The 21404-nt window shown below is 43.9% G+C and overlaps 1 protein-coding gene across 2 annotated transcripts in view; it reads right to left on the reverse strand.

Moving 5' to 3' along the window:
* The window catches only part of zzef1 (zinc finger, ZZ-type with EF hand domain 1), a 52616-nt gene that overhangs the window by 19360 nt on the left and 11852 nt on the right, over positions 1–21404 (reverse strand). For both annotated transcript variants that reach the window (XR_004567858.1, XM_034204165.1), the window contains exons 20-40: positions 19827–19948; positions 19606–19728; positions 18834–19003; positions 18662–18743; positions 18366–18567; positions 17277–17410; positions 16944–17184; positions 16761–16840; positions 16567–16657; positions 15746–16232; positions 15493–15657; positions 6351–6470; positions 6094–6255; positions 5719–5851; positions 4598–4736; positions 4340–4505; positions 3983–4245; positions 2536–2708; positions 2073–2268; positions 1799–1953; positions 979–1259 (exon numbers count right to left, since the gene is read on the reverse strand). Coding sequence is in view for 1 of the 2 variants with exons in the window: in XM_034204165.1 (XP_034060056.1) it covers positions 979–1259; positions 1799–1953; positions 2073–2268; positions 2536–2708; positions 3983–4245; positions 4340–4505; positions 4598–4736; positions 5719–5851; positions 6094–6255; positions 6351–6470; positions 15493–15657; positions 15746–16232; positions 16567–16657; positions 16761–16840; positions 16944–17184; positions 17277–17410; positions 18366–18567; positions 18662–18743; positions 18834–19003; positions 19606–19728; positions 19827–19948 (3685 nt within the window). In the remaining variant the exon portion in view is untranslated. The remainder of the gene's footprint in view (positions 1–978; positions 1260–1798; positions 1954–2072; positions 2269–2535; positions 2709–3982; positions 4246–4339; positions 4506–4597; positions 4737–5718; positions 5852–6093; positions 6256–6350; positions 6471–15492; positions 15658–15745; positions 16233–16566; positions 16658–16760; positions 16841–16943; positions 17185–17276; positions 17411–18365; positions 18568–18661; positions 18744–18833; positions 19004–19605; positions 19729–19826; positions 19949–21404) is intronic.

Consider the following 21404-nt stretch of genomic DNA (forward strand, 5'->3'; position numbering starts at 1 on the left):
TTATTTCACAGAACAAACATCTATTAACTTTTTGTAATAAGTGTGTGATTTTGGTAAACCTTCAGTTTCTCAGTTCTACATCTGATTTTGCAGATTTGTTGAATATTTTAGGAGGGTTATTATTACAAAGATTAGTGAAGATGGAAGTCCTGAGAGGCAAGTAAGAAACACAATTCTCATTTCCATTTTCTTAGTCTGAACTAAATTGTTTTCTTTTCTGTGTTTATGATTTAAGAACAGTGGAAAAAAAGTCTTCTATGAAGTCCCTTGATTTTTATTTCATCAGTTAAACAGGTGGAAAAAAAGTTATGGATTTGTATTTTCCTTTAATTTAGGAACATTTTTCTAACTGTTGTTGTTATACTAATTTATGCCACAAGAGTCTGAAAAGCGCCATTACTCGATGTTCTAAATAGACTTAAAGCATGTTTTTACCGTCGCTGGACATGGCAGCAATGTAACATATCATACTAATTACCTTGTTTTAAGAGTGCAGGGAGAAAAAAAGCTTATCGGGAAGAAAACATGAATGTGTATATTCCTATTTCCTTAACATAAATAAAAAAATGAAAAACTAGAAAAGATTATCCTGGCAAAACCTTGTTTCTCACCTGTCCTTAAGCAAAGTAGAGACAATAGTTTGGACTTGGACTTAAACAATGGATCACAATAATGTTTTTCTCACTTGACTCTCAGGGCTTCTGTACTATTGCCAGGATTATACAAAGATCAGATTTCTAACTCTTGTCTGACTTATTGGCAATGTTAAAATATTAGGACCCAACATGGATAATAACAGCATGTAAAATCATGTTCTTTGCTTTATGGTATTAAAAAGATCTCACATTGCTTGATCCATGAAGGTGCTAACAAGTGCAGACTTGTTGTTAGTTTAATACCTGCGGGTTTGTCACCAAGAAATCGATTTTATAAGCAACAAAACATTCCTGTGGGATTAACAGGTTTTCCTTATTTTACCTGTCTAAACAGACGGCTCCGAGGCTGAACAGCAGCTGGGTGGTCTTCCAGCCCTGGATGTCTGAACTGGTTGCCTCTGCTTGTGTTAACAAGTCATATTTGTCAGCCAGAGCCTCAGTAACAGCAGAGTCGGACTCCATCGGAGGGATTCGGAGCAGCAGCTGACCCAGCAGCCCCAGGGTGAGGTGGTACGTCTCGTTCAGAGAGCCAGCATTGGAAATGACCGCCCTGAAGAGCTTGGGCAGGATGGAGTTCAGACTGGGCAGAGACAGGGTGCTGCCCTGGGGATAGAAAAAAGAAGATGTAAATGTTAAAAGTAGGAAATGGAAAACATAAAGACAATGCTGACAAATAGTGAACATTTAGAAAATAATGAATGCTGAGTTTGAAATAATTACATTTTATAACCTAAGTGTTGACAAAAAATGTTTGGGGGATTATAGTGTGTGACTTTCTGGGCTAAATCTGTGACCTCCTGGAGCCTCAATGGTTGCCTGGAAACTTCAAGGTGAGGACAAAGCTGAAGGAATTTACAACACCTGCCCAAGAAGAACTATAGTTCAGCACGTACTCCTTGTAAAAAATAATGTACAGGGAGCAATAAAATGAAAGATAACGTGTTAATTAGCGAGCTTTAGAGGTGCTGATAGGCAGATGTTGTTACCTAACTTTAGTAACTACATTAATACTCATTTGCTGTTATCTGTAGCTTCATATTTAACACACAGATAAGGGAAGTATTCATTCTGACAGCCAACTCTCAGCACTATTTCTTAAGCGTTTCATAAAACCATAAAAACCTGTCTTAGGTTTCACGTACTGGTATGGCAGGGGGCAGCATGGCTGATAGTAGTCCCAGGATCCTCTCTCTGGAGCACTCTGAAAACACATGCTCCTGAAGGAGAACTGGGGGGAGCCTCTCAGTCCCCTTGACAACTTCAGCTGCTGGAGAAGTGACTGTTCCTGAATCAGGCTCTGAAACAGAGAATGGCAGAAAGAAACACAAATATAACCAACAATTCTGATCCTGACAGCTAAGGGATAGTCATAAGCACTAATGACCACCATCAGAGTCTGGTATTCTCAGTATTTACCATGCAACACAGGAGAGAGGGGGTCCTCGCTGGACACAGAGGGGGTCTGACTGAGGCTGGGGGAGTCCAGCGTGTCTTGGGTAACCAGCTTCCTTTTCTCCCCCTCTGCAGTGCCTGGTGGGGATGACATCTCTGAAGGAACAGGGGGAGGAGAGCCCAACTCCTTTGTTTTATTCTCCTTCCCTGATGGTTTGATCTGGGGGTAAGAGCAGAACAACAATTCGGTAGGTAGACGGCCCAAACTCTTCAAAAGTTAGAATACTGCATACAGCTTTACCTATATAAACTTTAGCTGATTTACAAAAATAGGTAGAGGTATATTTGTAGCGCATATACTGCCATGTTTGTGAATCTAGTAAGGTGATCTGCTTGCCAATGTTTTTCTTCTTCCTTAAACTTTATTGATCCACCCCCCTAACAGAGATTATTAATTGTATCCTATCACGTCAGGTATGTTCCTTACTGTGTCCCTGGGAGATGTTAGGGAGCAGATAGCTGCGGTGTTGCCGGGGACAGAGGAGGTGTCAGTGGCTGTGCTGAGCTCCTGAGAGGACTCCGGAGAGACAGGACACAGCTCACTGTCAGAAGCCGATTCATTGGGCGACAGCAGGGCGAGCAAGGCTGAGGAACGAAGACCTATGTGGATGGATTGAAAAGAAAGGTTTGATATACAATGAAAAATGGTTAAACAATGAAAAATCTCCCTTATACAATTAATTTCGTTTGAAAATACAGAACATTGTTTTACCCAAGTTCATCAAACATGTGGGAGACGGGAATGGATAGATGAAGCTTATCTCTCCAAGGGCCAATTTTGTGTTTAAAGGAATTGTTCTACAATTTGGTAAATATGCTGAAGTGTTTGTGCTCAGCAGAGATGGGGTCGTTACTAAAAAAAAGTAATATATTACATATTACATATTACTTTTTAAAAAAGTAATATATTACACTACTTCGTTACTCTCTACATAAAGTAACTCGTTACTTTACTCGTTACTTTACTCGCAGGGCCGGCCCGCCCCTCCCTACAGGCAGATCACGCAGACTGCGGCGCACCTACAGTGTGCGCGCCACAGTTTTGCCTCTGCGAGACTCCACTTGCACCCCCAATTACTATTGCATTAAGGAAGACATAACACAAGTCTTTCTCTAAAATAGGCTACCAGCCACACAACAAGCTAACAGTCTGTGAAACGTCAAGACACTCATTAATGAAACCAGTTCAAGACGCATTATTCTTATCATTCTTTATGAGGGCAGTAACGGTAAGGTATCTAATTACTTATGTATTTAGTATTCCATAACTTAGTAACAGAGATGGTCAAACTAAAGTGGTAGAGACATGGCAGAATTCCTACAATGAAGCGGGACATTGAACTGTTCACCCGTGAGAGGGCGATCAACAAAAGAGAGCGAGCGGCCCCGTTGAGGGAGTTTACAGATGACTCATCCATGTTTATGCAGCACTGCACGTGGAGATGTGGTCTCGCAAGTCGCGCAGATTACATAGGCCTACATGTATATAAACCTGCGGCGGAAACCCCTCTTGTCTGTCAGTGAGTGTGATTATTTTATAAAAGTAACGAAGTAACGCGTGTCGGGGCAATGTTAGTAACTGTAGTGCGATTACTAAATTACAAAAGTAACGCGTTACACTACTCCGTTACCGACAAAAGTAATATTATTACCCAATATTACACCCAACTCTGGTGCTCAGTTACATGAAGCAATGGCAAAGGAGGCCACGCAAGTAGTTTGCCTTGCATCTAGTCTTGCTAAAATAACCTGCTGCTGGCTTTAGTTTGATACTTAGATTAAAGACTCCTCATCCAGGTATCAGCAATAAATAAAGTGTATTTTCCAAAATGTGGAACGAGTCCTTCAAAAACGAATTTCTGGTTTGAACTTACCTTTTCCAGGCTGCCCCTTTAGCAAACAGTCAGTGATGAGCTGGGAGCAGTGTGTCTGCAGAGATGAGGCCTGGCTCAAGGTGTTGCTGTCTAAAGACTCGCCCTCCATCTGCTTCTGACTGCTAAGCTCTGACGTGTAGAGAGCCAAAGCAGCAAAAAGAAGCCAGGAGTAGTTGTGGATGTAGGGCTGGATCAGGCGGTGGCGGTCACTGATTCGTATTGTCACCATGGGGTAGACTGTGATCCGATGGGTGGGCAGGTGGCTAGAGATGGAAATGATAAAAACCATTAAGCCAACAATTCGGAGGTCAGTGATTCAATGTGTTTAAACAGAATAAGACACTTTAAATGCATCACCTGTCGGGATACTTCTTTGCATTGTAACAACCAAAGCACAGGTCAAAGTCTTCACAGACGTTGCAGTTGATCCTGCTGCCTACAATGAGCCCCTGGCAGTGGTCACATGCATATTCCATGTTCACCATCTCATGGTCGTCCTCATGGCCCTCAGGCTTGGCACCACCTGGTAAAAAAAACACACATTTGGTTCTGCTTTTATCTAACTTGCAATAAGTGACTGTGTGAGTGGTGGTGTAGTGGAGTGTGTGAGCTCACTGAGGAAGCAGGTCTTGCAGAGGTCCATGTCCATGCACTGCAGACATCGGTAGCGGTGCCAGGGAGCCATCCTCTCGCAGCCGTCACAGGAGATGACAACATTGAGCAGGTCACAATAACGTGCGATGAACATGTGCATCTGTGGATAAAAGCAGGTACATGTAAGTACACAGTATGATTATAAGCAATAAGCTCCTATATATGGTGAGCAAACACCTGCATACATCTTAGCTTAGTGTAAGTGGGGAGCTGCAGTGATAAGTCAACAAATGGATTAGTCAAACGAAGGTAAAACAACAATCTTTTTTCATTTTTTTTTTTAGCCTCATATATTTAATTATTTGATTTATTTGTTATGTTATATTTAATTACATTACCGTTATTGAAATTCAAAACGTCAATAAGGGTCTATAATTATTCTGTGGATAGTGTCTGTATTATACTGTATATTTGTATACCTTTCTTATTTCTATACTGCTGTTAAAAAATGTTTATACCTCCTCATAATGTTCATAGTGTAAATATATTCAGTCTGTTTATACCCGTAACATGTTTATATATATAATAATAATAATAATAATAGATTTAATTTGTTAGCGCTTTTACAGGTGCTCAAAGACGCTTTACAGATATAGTGAAGGGAAAAGAAAAGGAAGGAACAACAAATAAATATATAGTTAAAGTTATACATATTCATATTATACTTGAACAACTCTGCACTTTCTGCTGTTTTCCACTTCTGGATAGATGCAAACTACATTTCGTTGTCTTAGTACCTGTACTCTGTGCAATGACAATAAAGTTGAATCTAATCTAATTTCTTTGGGTTTTGGCCTGAAAAACCACAACATCACTTTGGTCTATAAAAAGACATGGTTTTAAATGTTGCACCACTATCTGACATTTATAGACCAAATCATAACTTTAAATATTCATCAGATTGACCCTTAATGGATATAAAGGTTGGCTGCAGCCTTAATGGTACAAGACTAAACAACAGAATAACATTATGCTAATTTGAGCACATAGCTTAAAGACAGGGCAGTCAGGTTAAGTGCCATTTGTCTCCAGATAAACCAGACAATTTCCCTTGTTTTTCTAGTGATTGGACTGTGATGTACCTTTCTCCTGTCCTCCATGGAGTCCTCTTCATCGATTTTGTCATACCACTTCTCAAACATCCCGTCCATGCACTCATCCATCCACTCCTGGTTCTTCTTGTAGTCTGCAATTTCATCCTCCTCTGTCCATTGACTGAAGACAAATTCAAACCACAGGATCGTATCATTTTATCATCTCTGCTATTTTAGTAGCTAAGACACTGCTTAAAATATTGTAAGATATTTCAAATGAATAGACTCACAAGGCACATTGCAAAACTACTGATTTGTCAAAAGGAAAGCTGTGTGCATGTGCTTAATAATTGTAATGAACGGGAAGCACTTCATTTCCACTGTGTGTCGCCTATTTTATTTCTGAGATGACTCTGAGATTACCTGATAGCGATGTCATGAACACTGATGTTCTCCTGGGACATGCTGAGCAGGAGGTCCGGTAGCTTTATATCCAGGAAGAGAGGAAGGTCGTGAACCTCCCAGCTCATGTCCAAAAGGTGCAGCAAGACGGTCTGCACACAGGACAGGGCGGGGAGCAGGGCTCTGAGAGCAGGGGTAAATTACAGGTTACACCACTGGACACACACTTAGAATTACACTGAACAAGAGCTTTTTGATTTCAGTGAATAAGAACTTACTTCTCATTGAGGCTACTGAAGCCTTGTACTGCGTCCACCAGCATGAGCACCAGCTGATGGTAGGAACGCCTCACCTCCTCTCCGAGCTTCTGCCCGCTGTCTGACAACTGAGAGAAATAACTGGAAAGAACGGAGTAAAAGAGGATCATGAGTGAATTACATACAGCATTTTCTAAGATACATACATCTGGCACCTCCAATACTGTTGTCAAGTACATATAACATATTTGAGCATTTACCAAACAAATCTATATTGTTATTTTATATCTTATTAAGTTTATAAAAAAAATGTCATCAAACTGCTGGAAATAAAAAAAATGTGGCAGGTCAAAAAGGTTATTTATTGCCTTGTTTGTTGTGATTTATATAGAGCAGAGGTGCCCAGTACGTCGACGGGGGCAATGCTGGTAGATCGTGAGTCATTCATAAAAAAAAAAAAAAATCCAGCTCCGTTGAAATAGACAAAACAGGTTTTGATTCCTCCTCCCTTGGCCTCCCTGCCACTTAATTCAGGAGTTTACTTGATTGACAGAAAAAGCGACCTATCGCTTTCCAGTCTGTTAACCCAGAATGCAAAGCGATACAAAATCAGTCAAGTGCCGGGAAAACTCAAATTAAGTTAAAGAGACAAACAACAAAATGAGTGCGGGACCGAGCAAAAAGCTAAAGACAAACCACTTCCACCCAGAATGGGAGGAAGAATATTTTTTTGTGATGTCACATAAAGGTTATTTGCCTTATTTGTAAAGCAAGCGTCGCTTTGCCAAAGAAAAGTAACGTGGAGAGGCATTATCGGAGTGTTCACACGGCATATGACAGCGACTTCCCTCCGAGTAGCGAGTTGAGAAAGAGAAAGGTCATGTATTATTGCTACGAAAACATTATCTCGCAGCCTTAGTGTCGCCAACTCGTTTCTAACATGCAAAAAGACAAACAAATGCGTCTATGGTCGTCGGTGTATTTTTGATCTTTCCAATCGAGACGAGGGCCCTTTCTCATTTCATCAAATCCCCCTCCTCGACTCCTCGGTCCTCCGGCAGTGACCCGGAAATGGATTTCAGCGCGCCATGTTGAAGGACATCTCATTTCTCTAAATGATCTTCGAGGATCAAGCATCGAGGAGGCTCTCTGGAGGAGCTATAACCGAGGATACACTGATGGGTCCTCCATGGCTCCTTCGTGGATGCATTTCCGGGAACAGAGATGTTTCAAAGAGTCGTGACGCACGGCCGGACTTATCTCAGCCAATGACAGCTCTGCATGCATCCCCTGGATAATATTTTAGAAACTGCTCTCATCGCAACGCGATGTTTACAGAGAGAACAGCTGTGAGGTCCGTGCAGAAAGCAGAGCAGTGTGTATAATATATCACTCGGTATAACAGGCCTACTCTTTTTTATTTGCTTTAGTTTAGTAGATATCTACAAACAAAGAGTCGATATTTTCTAAAACCATTTAGTGCTTCACATAACAAAATAGACAACGGCTGTAGCCTGTTTTAGGAACTGTATGTGCGTGTGTGTGGTGTAGGTGTGTGTGGTACAGTGTGTGCGTAGATGCAGCGGACAGACAGGCAGGGCCGCCCCTCCCTACAGGCCAATCACGCAGGCTGCATGGGGCCCCGCCTTGCGCAGGGGGCCCCGCCCAGAGGGCCTCAGCTGCTGTGCGCAGTTCTCCGCACACACCCCGCAAGAGTGAGAGTGAGAGGTGACAAGGGGAGCACCTCTGTAACCCGACACCGTTGCAATGAATCAACATCTGACCAATCACGGCTTTGATACCGCCACTAGTGCAGGTGAAGAGATGTCGGTGAAAAGACAGTTTCAGTCCAGCGCAAGCAAGAGGGGAAAAAAACAAAACATGAAGAAACTAGAGCATCACTCGAAGGTGGGTTATTGTATGAGTCAAATGTACAACTTGCGAATGTTGTATTCAAATTGCCAATTGCCATATTAAAACATCAGCTGTAATTCACGACATGAAGAAGGCAGTCTCTGCATAGCATATAGGCGAATAGAGATGCATGTTATTTCCAGCATTCTTTATTTAACATTCATTCAAGTATGTTATGCCTTTTATCTGCTAATGTACAGGAGGAAGAGTGATAAACTGTCTGTCTAGTTGGCTTACATAACAGTTAAAGTTTACAGCCTAAAACACATGGAGCATTTTTTCCCCTTTTATTCATTTTTATGTCAATTTGCACATTTCATGGTGATGCTCAGCCTCTCCCCTTAACTCCTAACAGTCATTATCATGTCAACCACAACACAGAGAAATACTGATAGAAATGTGTGTGTAGTTGTTGATACATTGCTGACAGAGGGAACTATATTTGAATACAGATTTAAGAAATATCAGTTTTTGAGCATGTCATAAGCATGTTTTGTCTCGACTATTACAACTATATTACAATACAATAATATAGTATTTATATTATTGAATTGATTATGATTATTATTAGTAGTAGAAGTAGTTTATTTGCATTAATTATATTGTAATCTTTTTGAGGCTAGTATTTGGCAGGAAATGCAGACGTACCTGTAAACGCATACTGAACGACATACATGCACATTTACCATTTACCTCACTGTATAAAAAAGTAACTGTGTTGATAATAATAATAAACAGGAATTATATTTGCAAAGTAGCCTACTTTGTTTCCAAAAACATTTTTTTTTACTCCTGTCGGTGGGGGGGGGGGGAGGCCTCATCTCACAATGTCGCTTGGGTCCCCAAGTTGGCCAGGGGCGGCCCTGCAGACAGGTCTCAGTTGGTTTGGTGTCCTCTGCTTACTTTTAATACTTGTAAATACAACTTTTGGCCCGTAATTTATTTTCCTCATTGTAGCGACCAGAGAGGGGGGGGGGATATATCCAGGCTCTGATAGTGTTATGAGAGTGCTCTGTTTGATTCTGAAATTGTATATATTTATATAAATAATATATACATATATATATATATATATATATATATATATGTGTGTGTGTGTGTGTCCGCATCTGTAGCCTGTTATTGTCTCATTATACCGCACTGTGAATGAATCAAAGTAAATATATAAGTCGTCATGAACACATCTGTCCATCAGACAGAGGGCTGCTGTGCCTCCTGTCATCATTAATGGACGTCTCTTTAAAATGACCGCTCAGAGGAGAGGAGTTCTCATTTCTCTAACCGCCTGCTGCTTCCCCTCGGCTCCTCCGCTCGCATCTCCTGTGGGCGGGACTAAGTATCGAGGATAGGAGTCGAGGAGGGGAGTTAGAGAAATGAGAAAGGGCCGAGATCTCTCTCTCCCCCGTCTGTGGGGGCGGGGCAGTTTACACACAAGCTACATGCAGCAACACACGGCGGGGATTGCGGAGAGAAGCGCTCCAAGCAGTGGCGGCCGGCCCATAGGGGCGCTAGGGGCGCCGCCCCACCTCTTCCCACATTCAAAAAAATATATAAAAAAATATATTAAATTAAAAAATATATATTAAAAAAATAAATATTTAAAAAATATATATATTTTATATTTTTATTTTTAATGAACAAGGTAAATATCATACAATTGGTATCAGTAAAATGTATAATCTACAATAAAATCTCGTTTAAAATTGTGTTACGATGTCTAAAGTTACTGATAAGTCACATGTTTCCTGCCTGGCCTTGCCCATGGCATTAGTTTATCATTACCGGGCGGAGCCCCCGAGACAAACAGCAGCAACCAGCACGTTGCAAAAGTCTCAATAGTAAACTGTGCCGCCGAAACATAATTTCAGCCAATCAGCGCCGTCAAATATTTTGGTCACGAGGGCGCTCACGTTGGCGCCCACGTTGCTTACGTGCGTTGACGTGAGTTGTTTTTTAGACTCGTGAGTGACCAAGGTGACACAGTATTTAGAATGGTGTGCAGGTGGAGTCGCCGGACCTCGGTCCGCACCCAATTCCGTGCAAGAGCTACTCTCCAATCCTTTCCAAAGGAGAAGTTTGGGAGATAAATTGATACTTAAAGACCTTGGACCGGACCAACCCGATTTGTATATATCACAGCAAGCTCGTGAAAAAGACAAAACGTATCAACGAGGCTAGCTGGATGCAAACGATGCAAACAGGTAAATGCTATCTTTTGTTTCCCATGCTTGCTCTTCAAACAGCCGGGGACAGGCAGATCTGTTCAGAAACTAGACAAAAGTTAAACAAGTACAAACCACAGACTGTCTGTGTCATGGAGAATACAGTCGCTGGTTTATTTATGTCTGTATAGGCCGTTGTTGTGAGTGTGGACGGTCGGAGCATATATAACGTTAGCTTAGCCAAGCTCCATTCAGAAAACAAGCATTCTAAAAGGTCTGTCTGCAGACTTGTCAAAGCATTAATTCATGGTTTTTACTAACCGGTATCAGTATGTTGTTACGTCGGCATCATTTAGAAACGTGTATTACAATTTAATCACGGTAAAATATGTTAATTTTGTTGTAGTTGTAGCTCCCGAGCCAGCGCGTCTTGTTTGAATGATGCGAGTAGTAAACACAGCTGGCAGCCGCGGTGAAACTCGAGCGACTTGAGCGATGTGATAGGAGCGTTTAGAGCGAAGCGAATATTCGCATCGCGTCCGGTCTGAACGCAGCATTAAAGCGAGCTCCGCGCTGCACTGGAAACGCGCCATTACATCACCAGAAGTCCTAATTTAAGGGGTCATTTCTCCCAAAAAAAAAATGTTTACTCACTATATCAAAAGCCCCACCAAAAATATTTTCCACTGGCTCCAAGGTGTGATTAAATGTTACCGGTCTTGAGGTGGACAATCTCGTTGCCAAGAGTGTTTAGCATGTAAGGGCGGTAACACGGGCAATTTGTCTAAACATTTAGCAAAAGTGCACCACATTCAGATGGAGGAATGCACCAGGTTCGACTGTCTTTCTAGTAGCTCTAGCCCCATCCACGAGTAACTTTTCCACGTCAGGTATTATGTATGCTAGCAGCAACACACTCACTAACTCAATTATACAAACATGGGTTAATGATTAGAGGTAATAGAGTTACTCTTTATTTTGTTAAAGTTTCAGCTATTCTGTTTACAGTTCTGTCATCAGATTATTTCATACGATTTGTTAAAACATTGTTGTTCTCATTCATAACACTCCGTTCGATGTCTCACTATGGGATGCGCCTCATCCCGGAGCAAACAGAAGCATCAATCTCATTACGCCAATCCTGATTGGCTGGTGATCTTGACGTCAACGTCAGGGAATTCACCCCCTATAAGTAGCTTGCGCCACGACGCATGCGTCATTCAAACACCTCTTCTCGCTTCAGAGCACATCTCTATAGTAGCCGGACAAGCTTAACGGTCCACAGACTGAACCCAAATATAACCATTTCGGTCGACGGGCGCTCGCCGGCTACTCCTTCTGCTTCGCAAGAAGACGGTAATACTAACGCCAGTTAGTATTAAAATCGACCTCGCCGTTTCTTTCCCCGGAAAGTAAGGTAAGGTTTTGATTTTTCTCAAGCTAGCTACGCACCTGTTGCTAGCAGGCTTCCCCTTACTACCGACACCACGGTAGCGAGGACGCTTTTCTTTTTCTCTCTCACGGAGGAGAAAAGGATTAGAAGTATATTGACACACCAGTCAATAATCTTTGAGAACAAAGGACCCACACCGTCCCTTTTTCTCCGGATTAAGGACGGGTTGGTAACACTTTTTCTCTAGCTTGTTGGAACAGGACTCCCTCATGTCCACTGATTCGCCGTTTGGCAATCAAGACAGGGGGGCGTCCGCCGCAGAGACTGAGCCCCTCACTGTGTCGGTCTGGGGCTCACTAACAGCGGCAGCTGCGGAACCAGGATCCCACGCCGTGTCAGGCCGGGACCCGGTGGCGGCAAGAGACGCGGGAGCTCCCGGCGAGACCTCACCATGGTCTCGCCCGCGGAGGATGTCTTGGAATTAGACTACATGGAGGACGAAGAGGACACCTCTGAGTTCCTCCTGTCTGATTCGGATGAGCAAGAAGAAGATATCTTCATGTCATCGGCTCAAACGGCAAAGCCGGGAGCGATGGCTGCTCTCCCGGGCGATAGCACACCAGCTTTGCCCTGTCTGAGCATGGACCTGCAGGCCGCGTGTCAGCGCGATGCGTCCAGGCTAGACATCCCGTGGCCCGAAATGGCCAAGGAGACCGCCAGGTCCCGTTACGAGGGGAAACATTCTCCCCAAGCAACGAGGACAAGGAGGCAACTCCTCCCGGTCTTCCCGGAGATGCTGGATGAGGTGTCGGTCTCGTGGAGGGACCGACCCTTTAGCAACAAGGCCCCAATCCAGGGTGCCTCCTCCCTAGACTGCGACGGTATGGTGAGGCTCGGCCAGCTCCGCATACCGCCGATGGAACTGCTGGTGGCAGCCCACCTCCTACCGAGGATGGGCCCGTCACCAAGCAGGAACCCAACGCTGCCAGCGAAGGTGGACCGTTTCCAGTCGACCATGACTGAACGGTCCTACAGAGCCGCAGCGTTGTCCGCCAGGGCTCTGAACGTTTCCTCACTGCTAACCGCATACCAAGCGGAGCTCTGTGAGGATATGTCGAGTAATCCTGGACCGGCCGTTCTGGACGAGTTGGCCGCGGCCGGTCACAGACATTTCTCCGTGTCCAACGCTGCGCCGTCCAGGCCACGGGCAAAACAATGGGGATCATGGTGGTGCAGGAAAGAGCTAGATGGCTCAACCTCCCAGACCGGGAAAAGGAGGATGTGCTTGACATGCCCATCGTTCCCGAGGGGATTTTCGGCTCCGCTCTTGCCTCCATGCAGAGGAGATGCGAGTCGAAAAAGAAGGAGGACGAGGCCCTCCACCTCTGCCTCCCTCGAAGGGCCCAGCCGCTGCCTTCGCAGCGGCAGCCCTTCGTCCAAGCTGCCCCGAACCCTGCTCGGTTCAAAATACCGAAAACGCAGAGGTCGCAGTCCGCCCCGAGTCCGCCCCGAGTCCCCAGCCCAGGCAGGAGACGAGGGCAGGCTGGCCTAGAAAATCTCCGGTTCCGGCTGCAGCCCAGGCGCAGCCAACCCAGAATTTCGGCCAGCAGTCGAGGAAGAAGAAGCGAGCGGCGTGACAGCCCCTCCTTCTCCCCTCTGTGACAGAGCTGGAAGTCCACGGTTCCCCAGCTCTAAATGTGTTCCCCCCGCCTCGAGAGATGCCTCAACACCATCCTCAAGTCCGCATAAACACATGTCACACACTTATTGATTTTTCTGTCATAAAACATTTTCCGCTGACGCATCCAGGCTTCGAGCCAAGGGCGCAGCTCGAAAAAATGAAAAGAAAAACAATAAAAACAATAAACAGTCTGTCAACTGTTCCCCTTCTGAGAGCAGCTACAGCCTCTCTCAAAGGGCGGACAATTGACGGGTCTGTGAAGACCACCGTCACAGACCCGTGACGGTGGTCTGTGACGGCACCCGGCAGGAGCTGTAAAGGCACCACCGTCACGCGCATGCGCAGTGCCGGCTGGGGTCGTGAAGGCACCACCGTCACGCGCATGCGCAGTGCCGGCAGGAGCTGTAAAGGCACCACCGTCACGCGCATGCGCAGTGCCGGCTGGGGTCGTGAAGGCACCACCGTCACGCGCATGCGCTGTGCCGGCTGGAGCTGTAAAGGCACCACCGTCACGCGCATGCGCAGTGCCGGCTGGGGTCGTGAAGGCACCACCGTCACGCGCATGCGCAGTGCCGGCTGGAGCTGTAAAGGCACCACCGTCACGCGCATGCGCAGTGCCGGCTGGAGCTGTAAAGGCACCACCGTCACGCGCATGCGCAGTGCCGGCTGGGGTTGTGAAGGCACCACCGTCACGCGCATGCGCAGTGCCGGCTGGAGCCGTAAGGGCACCACCGCCACATGCATGCGCTGTGTCGGTGGGGATTGTCGAAATGGGGCACCACAGTGCTCAGACACTGGAGGGCCCCATAACACAACAAATAGAGACTCAGAGTGGAAGAGACGTGACATCTCAGCTGGCTCTAAGGAGCATACAGCGGGAGATGCTCACGACATCTGCTAAATAAATAATAAATAAGAGCGTTTGAGAAATTGTGCAAGGCATACAGTAACAGTCCGAATAGTCGATTAATCGTTTCATTAATCGATAGATTAATCCATTATCAAATTAGTCGTTTGTTGCAGCCCTATCGTAGTTATCCCATGTATAAATAAAACGTGTTATTCAGCAACCCTTGCAATTTGGGATTTTATTTTTGGTTGGTAGACCTCGGTGAGCTGGTCATTTCAAAAGTAGCTCACCAGCCAAAAAAGTGTGGGCACCCCTGATATAGAGGTATACCGTCATTGGCAGGGATCACTACATTTGCCCAAGGGCCAAAATAATTCCTAGAGACAGCAATTTGTATATAGCCCTGAATTTTGAAGTTCTTGACCGGGGGGGTGCTAGTGGAGCACGCTCATGTACTGTCAAGTCGCCGGAGCCTCGTAACGGGAGCTACTGTGGATCACTTCTTCAGGGCAGGGAAGGCTACGCAGTACGCAGGCTACTGTCCCGCAGCTGCTGCCTCTCTGTTGGACTCCAGTACTGCACATTACTCACGAGACGTTGTAAAACAAAAACAATGAGTGGGGGGCGAACGCACTAACCACTCCGCCAGCGCCACAGCGCGTGCCGGATGAGAATGTCTGGCGTGCCAGATTTGGCCCGCGGGCCGCCAGTTGATGGTCACTGGTCTATGGTAATGATGCTCTTCAGCCTCTTGTGGCCTAAACAAACACTTATTTCTGATATGTTTAACAGACGAAGAAAAAAATGCTTTTACCAATTATTTGGACTTGCTTACCAATAAGTATTTATTTATATATCAAAATCCAATCATCTTTTCTTTGTTTACAACAAAGTAGTACATGGGCTTATGTAAGCGACTAGGGAGTTGAATGTGGAGATGCAGCTCTCTGTCCTCAAGCTGGCCCACTTTTTATTGCTATAATAAAATGTGAAGGATTTGATTTCGTAGCTGTACTCAAATCTTCTGTTTCAGTGGGCAAAGGTCACAGTACAGAAGCTAAGGACGCTATAACTTCTCAGAGCTTTCCTCCTTGAATATTAACATACAACCCATACAATTTACTGTTGTTCCACATTAATCTAAATCTTTTCTACAGGTCTACCTGGTGAAGTCTTTCTGGCATGCCAGCAGCTCCTGTAGGAACAGGATGCAGGGAGCCTGGAAGAGGTGTGGCTTTCCGAGAGAATGCAAACACTGCTGAACCATCTCCAGGACTTTGCACACACTCACAGCCTGGGCTTTGCTCAGGGACAGGGTCTGCAGAATGCTACAGGAGAAAGAGTTGGATGATTTAACTCTGTATTGTACAATTACAAAAACGAATAATACTAAAAACAACCCTCGACGTCACTCACCTTGCTGTTGTGAGAGCCTGGTCCTTTATAAAGTTCAGGATGTGTTTGATTATTGGGTAGCGATCCTTGATAGAGGGGGTCATACGGGGCTCTTCTATCGATCGACAGGACAGGAGGCGCAGGCGTGCCCGGCTGAATGGGGCTTTACGGGGGACAGCAGAGGGGGAGGCTGGCTCCCCTGACTGGGAGGAGAGGCTCTCTGTGGAGCCTATGTGGCCCTGTCGGCCGTGCCCACACGATGATGAGCTTTGTGCCGGAGCACCAGGGGGCTGGCTCTGTCCGGCCCTGGCATCGACCCCCTCCTCAGACCCCGCGGCCTGAGGTCCCTGAGACGAGCTGGCCTGGAAGTCTGCTTCTGAGATGGAACAGGAGCGGAACAGTGGAGCACTGCTGCCCTCTGCAGCTCTGGAAGAGTCGTTTTCCTGGTATGGGACTCCGCAGGGGGTGAATCTGAAGAGCAACAGGCTCTTCTCAATGCACATCTCGGCTAGAGGGAAGAAAAATAAGGAGGCAGCAAAATAATTAGAGGTGTCACGATTACATTTGTTGCCTTTGATCCGAGTCCTTTATTGTTGTGTATCTGCAGATATTCAAAATGTAAAACCTTTCCAAGAAAATACAGCTGAAAACTTTAATATCATTTCAGTAAATAAAATGAATCAAATGTATATGGCTGTCAATTAAATAGTTTTGCAAACCCTTAGAAGAAACAAAAAAGATGGAGTACTTATTCTATAACCACACCAATTACAATTCTTAAATGTAACACTTTGATATCAAAGATATAACATAGTTGGTGTAAAGAAAGGTGTAGTCCTTACCTAGTGTCTCCATGTTAACCTCATCATGACCCCCTTCTTTATCGTCAGGAACATTCATTTTGCTGACCAGGTATCTCTGTTTCATCTCCAACTGACAGGAAAATGATATCAGCATAATAGTTCAGCATCATGATGATATATAAACTCAGAGGCAGATAATCAACAAAATGATGAGTCATGTCAGTAAAACTCACCATCCATGTTCTGATGCTGTCTGCAAATGCGTACGCCTGCACAAATTCTTCGCTCAGACAGGACTTGCAGTCTTGATTAACTACTCATGCAAAGACAAAACGGAAGAAAGTAATACTCAAACGAGTGAACAAAGAGATAAATCGAAAAATGCTCTTTGGACAATGACTGCAGCCAAGCCTCACCATAGTTCCTCAGCGCATGGTTGAGGGCTGGTGTGTGGTATACCATGGCGGCCCAAATAGCATTCACAGCTTGGTCCGTCTTCAACCCAGAGGCAATCTCGTTCCTCAATGGCTGTTTTCTGCAGGATTGCATGAGGGTCTTCATCAGCTTTGTTCTACAGTTTGTGGGCTCCAGAGAAGGGTTCCAGCGAGCGAAGTCCTCCAGGAAGCTCATCAACTCGTCCAGAGTCCATGCATTTGTCTACACCACAACAAATATACATAGTATTAGAGCAACACCTAGCTGCTGAGAGAATGGAAATGCTATATGTGTTGATGTAAAATGGACAGTACCTGGTCTGTGGGGGTCTTAGCCTGAGTAGTTTCCCTTGTTTCACACAAGCCATGTCGCAGAATGGGTTTCCATAAAGGAGAAGACTGAACATGGGACATTTTACCAGATGGAAGCTCCTTAACTGTGCGGATCTCTGGAATAGACAATAAATCATAAATATCAGCATATGTTCATTGATTGTTCATCTGCCAATTGTATTCTACATGAACTCCTTTGGTCCATTACATGTCAGCGTATTGTTAAAAATGTCCACCTCACAATCCAAGAAGATGTCTTTATGTTTTGTTTTGTCAATAAAAAAAAACATATATTCAGTTAAAATTATATAAAACCGAGAAAAGCTGAACTTTCTACCTTTTTTCCATGAAAAAACATTTATAATAAATACATTTGTATTGATTTTAAGATATTTTAATAGTTCATACAATCATACGTATTGGGATCATTTGTATTAATGTGGACCGGAGGGAGAGGGTGACGAGCATAAGTTTCACTTTCCTTTTTTATTTCAATTCCAACTTTGGTCATGAAGAATATGTTTCTCTGTTGTCCACGTTCATAAAGCATAAAGCAACAGCATCAGAGCACGGTGCAGAGTCTCTAGATGAGTTTACAGTAGTCCCTCGTTCTTATTAAACATCCATGTTGTAGTCCGCTGTATAGAAAACTGCAGCAGACGCACATTCATGACGTCCGCTGGCGCATCATAAACACGTCGGATAGTGAAAGTGCAGTCGGATTCTCTAAAGTACCGCAGTCTCTTCTCCTAAGTCCTTTTGAATTCTCCTATCCACTATCCCTTAACCCCGTGACGTTTCACTCAGAGGTCAAGGAATAGGAGATAGGGTTAGAACTTAGGAGCTGATTTTTAAACTATCCGACCGCAACCCTCCATTTAAACCTCAAATATATAAATACTATTTATATATTTGAGGTTTAAATGGAGGGTTGCGGCTATTTATTAAATAGATAAGGAAGATTCTAACATTAGCCCAACACATTCATTCAAAATGTTGCTTTGTTAACAGATTCACACAAATAAACACTTCATATCAGCCCTTTTGAACAATGATGTGAAGCAGTCTCACCATGGGGGGATTTCAGGGCGAGGGTCCTGGAAGCGAGGCGACCCATGAGGCGAGCCACCAGCAGCTGCAGGTCGGACATCCATGAAATGGTGATATCTGGCAGGCCCATGGCCGTCACAGTGAACTTGTAACCCCACTCGTTATTACTGCTATCAGAGTGGAAGAGGAACTGGAGCTGAGGGCCAGCGTCAAATGTCACTTTCTGGAGGAGAAAAGAGAAGCAGCATACATGTGTAATTAAATAAGTAGCAACACTGTTTCTTTTGAAGAGAACTGAATGGTTTCCCATATCGTACCTTTGGCCACTTCTCACTTCCAACCTTCATGTCATAGCGGACCTTCCCTCCTCGAGAATCGGTGAATTCTAGGTAGTCGTATCTGTGAAAATCAAGAGCGTAGAGGATGGGTTATAAAATAGTCACACAAGGTTAAAATCTGAATATATGTAATATATTTCATATCAGTCACCTCTTCTCTGTCTCACAGCGTTTGTCAAACTCCACCTCAAAGGATGTAGCACCAGGGCAGGCGAAGATGCTGGTCTCATGGCGGCTGTTCTCGTAGTTGTGAGGGGACTCCATGTTCCAGGTCCTTAGGACCACCGGCTGCTGGGGCTGGTGCCAGCTGTCCTGATCCACCTGAAGGTCACATGGCAAGCAATGGTGAACAAACTACAAGATATATAAAAAATTAACTTTGTATTGCATTTCTTTGTGACTGCTGCAGTTACTGATTAGATTAAATATATTTGTTCTTATTGACAAAAGTTATAAAATACAATCCACATTCCGACACCAGTGTATAAAATAAATCAAATTAACGCGACCAACTGCGCAGCACTTTCAAAAGAAAACTGGAAAGGGCTCAAAATAAGTTGATATGGGTTGTATAAAAGGCTTTCCCATGTACACCTCTTGATTTTAAAAGCTTAACTGGTTGAATGTGTACAAATAATTTATATTTAAAATTGACATTAAGATGCTGTTCACTTACAAAATAAGAACAAAGTATTTAAAACCATTTTTTAATTATTAAGAGACAATCAAAGCTGCTTTAAAATAAGTAGTTTTAGGGAAATTGTGCCTTTTTGATTTAATAATCTAATGGGGAAAAAGCCCATTTATTTTATTTTTTATGACTGCAGTGCAGTGTTTTATGTGTTTTTATTCATCAAATTAAATCAATACTCATAATGAGATGAGAGACTGTATAAACTAGACTTAGGTCAGAGCGGACTGACCTTAGAGAAGATGTCTCCGGTGTCACTGGACAGGCTCTTGAGTAGCTCCACAAGAGAGGAGAAGCTCTTCAGCAGCACGCTGTGAGGGATGTCCAGAGAGCACAGCTCCAGGAGTAAAATCATCTGACAGGAACAGAACAAATATCACTGTCACTCAGAACGATCAACTTTATAATTGTGCTGAAAAAGGAAATTGAAACCATGAGATAAGACTGTATTACCATTTGTCGGAAGACCGTGGCCAGGATGGAGCTGCCCAGTTTGTCAGTGATCTCAGCACCAGTGTACCTCCCCAGCAGGGAACCAAGCACACCTTTGATGCTCTCCAGGAACTGATCCACATCTGTTGGAATGAAGAGTTTAGTCTCTTGGAAAGCAAATCCTTTTATGAACTCAACAGTGGATTTTACTCAGAATTTGTACTGACCCATTCCACAACTTTTTTTAATCGGTTAGACTACCACATTTGATGAAAAAAGTTCAGTTTGTCTACATTTTATAATTGAAATGCGCATGTTTCTGAGCAATAAAAAGGCAGCTAGCTTAATCCTATCAGATTCATTTTTGTAACAGGCAGCATATATTTTGTAAAACAGAAAATGAGTATTCTTGAAATCACTGACTATTGATGAATAATAAAAAACGTTTAAGTAATTAGAGTTTTTTCTATTCAACATGAATAAATGTAACCTTTTGTCTTAGATTTCATTTTGTGTTTAAGCTTCCAGTTCAGTTGTATCTATAGAAATCTATAATCCTTTAAAGGGGACCTATCATGCAAAATGCACTTTTGTACATCTTTTAGACATGAATATGTGTCCCCGGTGTGTCAGGGAACCCACCAAGTGTCAGAAAACACAACCCTCTCTCTTTTCCTCCATACCCAAATCTCTAAAAATGGGGCTGCAACGGAGCTGATTATTATTTGAATGTTTCTGATGTCAGAAAAGGGGTGCTCCGCCTATATGGGCAACTCTCCACCTATCAGGGGAATGAGAGACCGCTTGAAAGCGCTGGAGACGCTGTAGTACATATGCCAGGCCTGTAAGTGGCGTTGTAGTCAGCCACAAAAGCAGAATCAGCCCTCGCAAAAACAGGGCTGGAAAAGAGCAAATAGAGCGAAATGAGGCATGGCTCAAATGTATGATCTGTTTGGTATTTTGAAAAAAAACTTCACAGACATGTTTTATATAGGTATGGCCCTACAATATATGTTTCAAATATAGCATGATAGGTCCACTTTAAGCAATGCATTATTACCATAGATTATTACCTAATACCCTAATTTGTAACACTGCTTGTATTAGTACACAGCAGAATGGAACACGTCCTGAAATTAGAACCCCTTATAGAGAATTGTCACCATTTAACCATGCTATTTCTCCTGCTCTAAGATTGACGAGCCTTCAGTTTGCCTGCAAGGTTTTTGCGTACTCTATACAACCCGCTGTTAAAGAACGCATACACCGGAGGAGAGGAGACTGAGAGAAGATGCAAAGAGGTGAGAAAGTGGAGGAATGGAAAGAGAGGTGATGAAGGAGAGAATAAAGATAGTGGGGGTGAGGATCGTGTGACAAACACAGACAGGAAACAGAAACACACAAGAGAAAGTAGACTGGTTGGCTAAGCTGTGCACCATGCCAGGGAATGAGATGATAGTGGACTGCATGGGGTTTGATAGAGACATTTGGCTGGTCTGATCCCTCTGTGTGTGTGTGTGTGTGTGTGTGTGTGTGTGTGTGTGTGTGTGTGTGTGTGTGTGTGCACGAGAGAGCACATGTGTCACTCAATCATGGTAT

Source organism: Gymnodraco acuticeps, unplaced genomic scaffold, assembly GCF_902827175.1.
Source record: "Gymnodraco acuticeps unplaced genomic scaffold, fGymAcu1.1, whole genome shotgun sequence".
Taxonomy (NCBI): Eukaryota; Metazoa; Chordata; class Actinopteri; order Perciformes; family Bathydraconidae; genus Gymnodraco; species Gymnodraco acuticeps.